The following is an 8,719-nucleotide window of genomic DNA, read 5'->3' as shown; positions in this document are numbered from 1 at the left end:
TTTCAAATAAACAAAATACAAAATAATTTACTAAACAGGCATTTTTTGGCCCCTATATTTTTAATATCTTCAACATTTGTCACTTTCTCCGGCAATTTGTCCAAAGCCCTGGCAAATTTCTGATCTTGGACCACAATCACAAAAACACAAATGATCAACTAACATACAGTAAATAATAATAATAATATAAAATAAGAAGCATCACAAAATTTAAGGGAAAAAAAACAAACTTTATTCTCTCCTTTTTACAAAACATTTAAAAGTTAACCTTACCTCAGCAGTAATTTGAATCTAATATAGACCTGCAAGCAGCAAATAGTCCGACATAAAATAATTACTCTTTATTACATCTTCAAACAGAATCATTTACAGAAGCGCTAACAGGTAGTAGAGGGCTCTTTTTTCTTTTTGCTGCTCTAGTACAATGAAAAACTGCATGACCAACAAAATGAATGTGATGAGTGTGAATGTGTACAGTGTAAATTAATGTGTTATTAGAGTTATGAGTGCAAATCAAACACATGATTTGGATGAGAACAATATCATGATGTCATGAGGCTAGGCAAATATGAAATATGTAAAAATATAAAAGCAGTTTGCAATGCCTTTCTTTGTTTTCCACCAAACAGTTGAACAATTCTAACACATCACTGCAGTCCTACACGGACATTTATTTTATTGCATTTGTGAAATGAATGAATAGCAATGACAATAGTAATAAAAAATAACAATAGCCTCCCTTGGTAAAGCATTCTGCTACGAGAAATGTCACAGTTATGCATGCTGCTGTTTGAATATTAATATGCTTCTGTACAGCCATCTAGAGTACAGCACACTATGGACTAAACATAATAACGTCAAATAAAACATTCCATACAAATACTACAAGACATAGTCTTGTGTAAACATACAATCTAACTTAATGTTTAACAGAGTCTAAGACACTGACACAAATATTACATTTCAAAGCAGTGCAAAACATATGCTAAACGTGACAAAAAACTGAACGCTTAATCTAAAACACGAAGAGAATGTGTTGTATAACTCCAGATAAATTAGTCATTTGAAAGCAACAAAATGTCATCACTTTGGTCATGACTGGCTGGCTTAACATGACCAGGTGCATATATGTGATCGAATTCCAGTATTATAAAAGTTCTGTGCTCATAGCTGATAATTAAACATAACTAAAAATGGATCAGACAACATTCTAAATATGCCTGACTATGGTGTTGAATAATTACTTGATTTGGCTGCAGTGCGATACTGCTTCAACAAGTACTAAACTAGGTAAGGGAATATAGAATATAGCTTCAAAGCCTTGCAAATGCATGCCTTTGTACCCGCTTACCTCAGTGTGAATGCATTTTCTGTTATAAAATTGGGAAAGTAAATTATTACTTCTATATGCATGATTACACATTCTCATGTAAATACAATGCAATTGGAAAATGGCAATATCAATTCAATATCAAATCACATGTTGAAGCAGTTACATTCAACTTTCAGCCTCAATACCACATTATTAGACAGTTAAATGTAGAGGATGGAATACATATTGATTGCAGCCACTGAAAAAGTTCAGATTTGGATAAAGGGGTAAATCAGTATGACCTCTGATTGGTATGCAATCTCCAGGAAAAATTGGGAAAATGTCTGGAATTTAATCAAAGGGCTTAAAGGAATATTCCGGGTTCAAACAAGTTATGCTCAATTGACAGCATTTGTGGCATAATATTGATTATCACAATAATTGATTTTGACTTGCCCCTCCTTTTCTTTAAAAAAAGCAAAAATTGAGGTTACAGTGAGGCACTGAATGGCGGCCAGTTTTTGAATGTTAAAATACTCACTTTTTCAAAAGCATAGCCACAAGACACGAACAATATGCATGTCAATATGATTTCAGTGTGATAAAATCACTTAATAACCTTTTCAGTGTAAAGTTAGCCAATTTTACAACTTTGTTTCTATGACAATGTAATGTCAACAAACTCTAAATCCCTAAAACGACTGTAAAAATGACAATTTAAACATCTTTACAGCTCAAATAATACATGAGTTTTATCAGAAGAATTAATATGTGCTTTTATAAAATTATAAGTTAACTTTTCTGGCTTTAAACCCTCCAAAAATTGGCCCCATTCACTTCTATGGTAAGTGCCTCACCGTAACCTCGATTTTTGCTTTTTTTTTAAAGAAAAGGAAATAAAATGTTTGTGGTAATCAACATTATGCCACAAATGTCATCAATTGAGCTTATTTTGTATTGAACTCAGAATATTCCTTTCAATACTGGAAAAATTGGCTCAACTATAGCAACAAAACAATTACAAGTGTTTAATTTCTGCGCCACTAGCGCCACTAGTGACACCAAACAGAATTGCAATAATTACTGTTTTCAAATAAGTTTTAAACACTAATCTATATTGCTCGGACAAAACAGGTTGTCCCACCCCAAACTCACGGCATTGGCTGTGTCAATGTTGCTTTTTTTGTCGAGACGGTCAAACAAACAGATTGCAATTTCTGTTTGGTGCCACTAGTGGTGCAGAAATAACATACTTAGCCATTAAAACAACTTGGAACTAATTATAAATGTAAGAAATTATATTTGAAGGTATCAGTAGGTGGATAATATAATAGGAAAGAGTATCTGTACACATCTACGGTGTACTCAGGCTTAATTATAATAAATCACAGCATAACATGCAACATAAACAGCCTTAAATCAATCAAATTAGGTTTTGCATTTGAGAAAAAGGTGATTACAACTTAGAGACCAGTAAAGCTACATCAGCAGGAGGCGACATACAAAAATCAAGGTTAATAGTAATAATAATAAAAGACACAACGGCCTTAATTGAAAAATAAACAACTGTTATAAAGAAACAATCATATTTAAATAATTATATTATTGGTAATTCTGCCAGCACATCTTAAAGGGACAGTTCACCCAAAAAGGATAATTCTGTCATAATTTACTCACCCTCATGTGTTCCAAACCCATAAGACTTACTTTTCTTCTGTGGAACCTGAGATTATTGGCAGATTATTAGTCACAGTCACCATTCAGTTTCACTGCATCTTTTTTCCATGCAATGAATCAATAGAGAGTAAATGATGACAGAATTTTCATTTTTAGGGCAAACTGTCACTCTAAATTCTGGCCTAAACACAAGAACATTCCAGAGCCCAAGATACAAATGATGCTGCCTTATTGATAAGGTGGGCTTGGGACAATTTAAAAGTGCTCTGTTGTTTTGCCATGTGTCAGAAACAGAATCTTGGCAGCTGCATCGACTGCATGTGCATGTTTCAGAAGCTGTCAGTGGAGAACAAACTTTAGTCTCATTGGATGAATGCAGAGCTTGTGCATGTCTTTTCTGTTCGACTGACAAATATGATTTTTGTGAGAGATTGGAGAACAGTGTGAAAAAACACTGTAGCCGAATGCTACCACAGAGACTGTATGGGGCAGATTTAATTATCAGCACATTTGTATTCACTTCCAAAGGAATAAACCCCCCATATTTGTCATACAACTTAAAAAAACACATTGCATATATAAAAATATTCTAAAAATAATTCTGCTGTAATATATTCAATTATTTAAATAAACTCGGATTGCGGGCTGAATTTAAATGCCATGGCAAGCAGTGAAGCAGTGAGCTCGTTTCATTTGTTTTCACGCTGATTTTTTTTCATCGCCTCTGTTGTGAAAGTGAATGCAAGCGGCTAATAATGGATTTGCTGTGTTACTAAGCATGCCACAATGACAGATGCAAACAAAACAAACAGGCATGGTGCAAACATTCTAACTCTATCAGTTTGTTTCATTATTCATGTATGAGGTGCACTGTTTTGAGGTACGAAGTAAGCAAAGTCCTGTTTAAAAAAAAACATAAAACAATAAAGCACAGGACTGTTGCATTAAAAGTTGCAAATTCAATGTGATTTAAAGGGATAGTTCACTCAAAAATTACAACTTTGTCTTCATTTACTTACCTTTGTGTTGTTTTAGACTTGTACAACTTTCTTTTTTTTTTTCTGTGGAACTCAAGAAAATGTTAGGTAGAATGTTAGTCTCAGTAACTGCATCTATTTTCCATACAATGAAAGTGTATAGGAGTAATCTCATTTTGTGTTCCACTAAACAAAGTTATATGGGTTTAAAACATGAGGCTGAGTAAGTGACGACAGAACTGTCATTGGCTCAAGTTGGCTGAACTATCCCTTTTATGAGAGATTGCAAAATGTATGATTTGATTGGCTTGCACCATCAATACAGACCACACCATTGAAAATGAACTGGAAAACATAGCAAAACGTAAATTCACAGTGAAAGCTATGGCAAAACAGGACACCAGTGAGTGACATGAGGTACTAGAGAGTCAAAAAACGTAAAGTGTACTAAAAAAGAAACAGGAAATAAGTAAGGATCATCAGGAGCACACGTAGGAGGGGGTTCTTAAATATGTGCACATTACAGAATATAAATTAGTCATTATTACAGAAAATACAGGACAGCATAGTACAGAGAAATAAACAAACTAGGTGCAATGCCATTGGCTCAAGGGTCATGTGATGCAGTGAAGGATCATGGGAAGAAATTAGAGCGTGCCCATTCCAGTGACCTCAGACGTCAGCCTAGAATATTTAAGGGGAGAGGAAAAAGGGGAAAGGGGATGGAAAAGATAGAAAAAAAAAATTGATAACATAAAATAATTCTGAAAGCATTTGACACTGTACAATAAAGATTTCCGCTTTGTTGCTCTCCGTGTTTAGTATGTTTCTGCATAACACTCAAACACTTCTACAGATTCTGTCAAGCTGGAAACAACCAAGCTTTGTCTTGTGTGATTATATCTTTTTCACCTCTAAATAAATGTCCATCATCCTCTCAAGTTGTTTGTACTCCATTACAACATCCTTACAAAATTGCATCACTAGCTCCTTGCCAACAGCATTGCTAAAAAAGCAATTGGAAGCAATTCCTTTTTAATCATTTGCATTTTTTTTTTTTTTTTTTACATTGTTAGGCTTTTCTGACAAATCACACAACTTATTCAGCAACCATACTCAACTAATCTTACCAATTTAAAATAATAAATAAATATACGAAATCCAAGCATTCAGCATGCTAAAACACTACACTGAAACACTGCATAACATGAACAAATCATAATACATGTTTCCTGCGTTTCACTGTTTTTTTTTCTTCTTCTTCTTCTTTTGTTTTTTATTATTTCAGTAGTCTGCCTATATGAGTGTAGCTACTGATGAAATTGACAATGGGGTTTAAGGGGGAAGGGTAGGTGAGTTCTAAGGGAGGATTTTGTGTAAGGTTTATTGGGAATCAGCTGTTGATAGCTTCAGATAATGAAAGAAGTTTGGGGCTTCAGGATGTTGTCATTGATGAAGGGTCAGTCCACATGGCTGCCACGTCTCTGAACCTGCCATCAGAACCGTGGGAAAGCAATATGCATTAGTATCGCCCTGGCCACTACTCTGTAAGCCTCATTATCAAACACAAGAGCAAATCTGTGGCTATACGTGTCTGATTCTCTGAACATGTTACTAGGACAACATGATGTCAGAATACGGTTGCATTTCTGATGTTGCACAGTGTGAAGACCGTATAAAGAATCATATATGAACTTTTAAAAGATTTAAATCAGTGAAGACATAATGAATAGCAAAATAAAATGTTTGTTACTGCAGTTCGGTCAGAAACAACAAAACCCGTTCCCTCTAACCACCTGTCTCCATTATCCTATGCAATGCCTATTTTTCAAAATGTACTTAATTACCAATGGGTACAATCAAGTCCCACACTATGTTTTTTTTTCTCATTCAATATTCCATTTCACTTGGGAATTACTGTATGTTTGATTATAAAAGTTGTGTTGCAAATGATGTTTCATGATCAATGGTTCTTCATGGGTTCCTCACCCATGGTTTGGGTTATTAGCTTACCTTGCGTTGATGAGGTACTGGGCAAGGCTGATGTTGGCGGGGGTTCCTGTAATTGTGATCTGGCGCTCTGATGACCCTTCCATGGCATTAGCGATTTTGATCTGCGCTCCAGACATCTGACGGATCTCGTTGATTTTGGTTCCCTGGCGCCCGATTATGCAGCCTATTAGCTGGGAAGAAAGTGCAAACGTTCTTAAAGGATAAATAACAGACTACCAGAAAGAAAAGCAACGTGTATTAATGTCATAGATAGAAAATATGATTCCTTTCAAAGTTTTTAGAAAAGTATAGTTGAGTATAGGAAGTATACTTGAGTTCCCTATCTGTCACTCACTCGATGTTGTGTCGATGTAGTGACTCTTGGGGTCACTCTTGGGAGCCCCAAACACCTCTGCTTTTGAAAAAAGGCCAATGGGAATTGGCGAGTGGAATTTGCATGCCACTTTCCCAGACATATGGGTATAAAAGGAGCTGGTATGCAACCACTCATTCAGATTTTCTCTTCGGAGCTGAGCAGTTGCATTCAGTGCACTGAATTCAATTCTCCCTTCCATTCATCTCAAACTGCTGGATTTACGGCGCATTTCTGCGGCTTCTCCCCCTCTGCACCCGTGGAGTGCAGAGAACGCCCCTGGGCGCTTCAGAAGAGCAAAACAAAGAGTATATTCTAAAAGAGTATATTTTCATAAAAAAGTGGCACACATGGAACGTCTTTTTAAAGATGCCTTTCCGTTTGTGTGTTATTCCTGGTTGCGGTCGTTATCTCTCCTCTTCTGACGGCCACGATCACTGTCTTACGTGTCTGGGCACTGCCCACGCAGAGACATCGTTCGTGGATGGGTCTTGTCCTCATTGCGAGAACATGACCATGGCAACGCTGCGGTTGCGGCTTACCTTCGTAAGAAAGCAAGCCACCCCAATGGCTCCCCGCCTCGGTCCTTCTACCTACAGGTATGAGGCCGCGTCGGTTAGCACTGGGGGCGATTTGGGGACTTCAATGGGAGCACCTCCGCTGGAAAACCCCCCACGGACCTCCCATTCCTCAGCACGCTCGCTTGGGCTCTCGGATGAGACCGCCGGCCCGTCTCAGGGCGAGTTCGACCTCTTATTCAGGGTCCGGGAAGACGATGAGTTATTGAGTGCAGCATCGGAGAGCGGGCTCGTCCAGTCTGACACGGAGGCTTCGGCTGGGCTTCCTCCTTCAGGTATGGTCGCCCAGTCTCAGGCCGGATGACGGACATTCTTTCCCGGGCAGCTGCGAGCATCTGGCTAGAGTGGAACCCTCCACCCTCCCCTGAACCCTCGCGGCTTGACGATTGGTTCCTGGGCCCAGAGCGCCGCTCACGGCCGCGCCCTGGTCCCTTTCTTCCCGGAGGTGCATGAGGAGCTGACAAGATCGTGGGGGGCACCTTTTACTACCAGATCCCGATCTTTCAGCTCGCCTGCTCTCACTACCCTCGATGGTGGGGCGGCCAAGGGGTATTCAGTGATCCCCCAGGAGGATAAGCCGCCACCTGGCGCGAGCACCCGAAGCTCCCGTCCAGGGCCTGTAGGTTTACGTAGTCTCTAACGGCTAAGGCCTATGGTGCCGCTGGACAAGCAACCTCTGCCCTGTACGCCATGGCTCTCCTGCAGGTACACCAAGCCAAGGCGCTAAAAGAGCTCTCCGGGTGACGAAGGTCACGCCGCTGTCTCTCGGGCAGGCGATATCCACCCTGGTGGTCCAGGAGCGCCACCTTTGATGATGAGATGAGAGAGGCTGACAAGGTATGGTTCCTTGATGCCCCCATTTCCCAGGTTAGCCTGTTCAGCGACACCGTTCAGCGGTGAAGCAGCAGATGGAGGCTATTCAACACATCCTGCCCGGCGCGGCTCAAGACCCTGCACCCCGTCTGCTTGTTGCCAAATGTGTCCTCCTGCAGCAACAGCACCGGTTCCACTGCAGCCCACCCCCACAGATGGGCCCCAGCGTGGAGCACACCACAGGAAGCAGACGTCACCCGTCTCACGGCCGGCTGCCAAGAACCCAAGGAAGGTTTTGAATTGCCCCTGAGACAGGCGACCCAGGGACGAGGAGACCCACTTCTATGGAGCTGGTAGACAGACAACTCCACCCCCCGGTGGAGGGCCGGGAGGAGAATCTTTTGTTTCATTTTTTGCCGCATGCCCAAGAGGCTGCGGTACCCAAAACTTCAACAAAAGAGTGGTTTTCTTGTTCCCTGAGTCACATGTCAGGTGCGCATGGCCGTCGTCACGACTGCCATCCACCGTCCCATTTCAGCAGCTTTGGTGCTCCAGCGGTGGACCCCCCGCCCCTGCGCACCCAGCTGTGGCACAAACATGCCCACACGGGTTGGTTCCGATAGACTGCGGGGACGATATTCCTCCTCCCCCCTCCTTGACCAATCTTATGGTGGATGTCAGGAGCCAGGTAAGTGCTTTTATGTCACTGGACTCAGCATGGCCATGGGGTTCTCAGCCAACTGGGGCTTCGGTCAACTGGGAATAGAGCAAGCTCTCCCCAGTTCAGAGCATCTCTTTTCTCAGCTTGGAGTTGGATTCAGTCTCAATGATGGCGCACCTCATGACCTAGCGCGCACAGTCAGTGCTGAACTGTCTGAAGGTGTTCAGACAGAAGACAGTGGTTCCACTGAAACATTTTCAGAGGCTCCTGGGGCATATGGCATCCTCAGTGGTGGCCACACAGTGGTGGCACTGGCTTCAGACTCAAGTCCCAAGA

At 40.9% G+C, this 8,719-nt stretch overlaps 1 protein-coding gene across 13 annotated transcripts in view; it reads right to left on the bottom strand.

Annotated features, from left to right (window-relative positions):
• Positions 1 to 209: 209 nt before the first annotated feature.
• The window catches only part of LOC127447921 (poly(rC)-binding protein 3), a 95,867-nt gene continuing 87,357 nt past the window's right edge, over positions 210 to 8,719 (bottom strand). For 6 of the 13 annotated variants that reach the window (XM_051710131.1, XM_051710130.1, XM_051710133.1 and 3 more), the window contains 2 exons: positions 5,980 to 6,149; positions 210 to 5,456 (listed from right to left, as the gene is read on the bottom strand). In XM_051710131.1, coding sequence (XP_051566091.1) covers positions 5,402 to 5,456; positions 5,980 to 6,149 — 225 coding nt within the window. In that variant the 3' untranslated portion in view covers positions 210 to 5,401. Of the gene's footprint in view, positions 5,457 to 5,979; positions 6,150 to 8,719 lie in introns of those variants that run through there. The other 7 variants (XM_051710134.1, XM_051710136.1, XM_051710139.1 and 4 more) reach the window with 4 other exon arrangements.

Source organism: Myxocyprinus asiaticus, chromosome 11 (assembly GCF_019703515.2).
Source record: "Myxocyprinus asiaticus isolate MX2 ecotype Aquarium Trade chromosome 11, UBuf_Myxa_2, whole genome shotgun sequence".
In the NCBI taxonomy this organism is placed as follows: domain Eukaryota; kingdom Metazoa; phylum Chordata; class Actinopteri; order Cypriniformes; family Catostomidae; genus Myxocyprinus; species Myxocyprinus asiaticus.
Note: the sequence above shows the minus strand (reverse complement) of the source record. Positions and strands in the feature narration are given on the sequence as shown.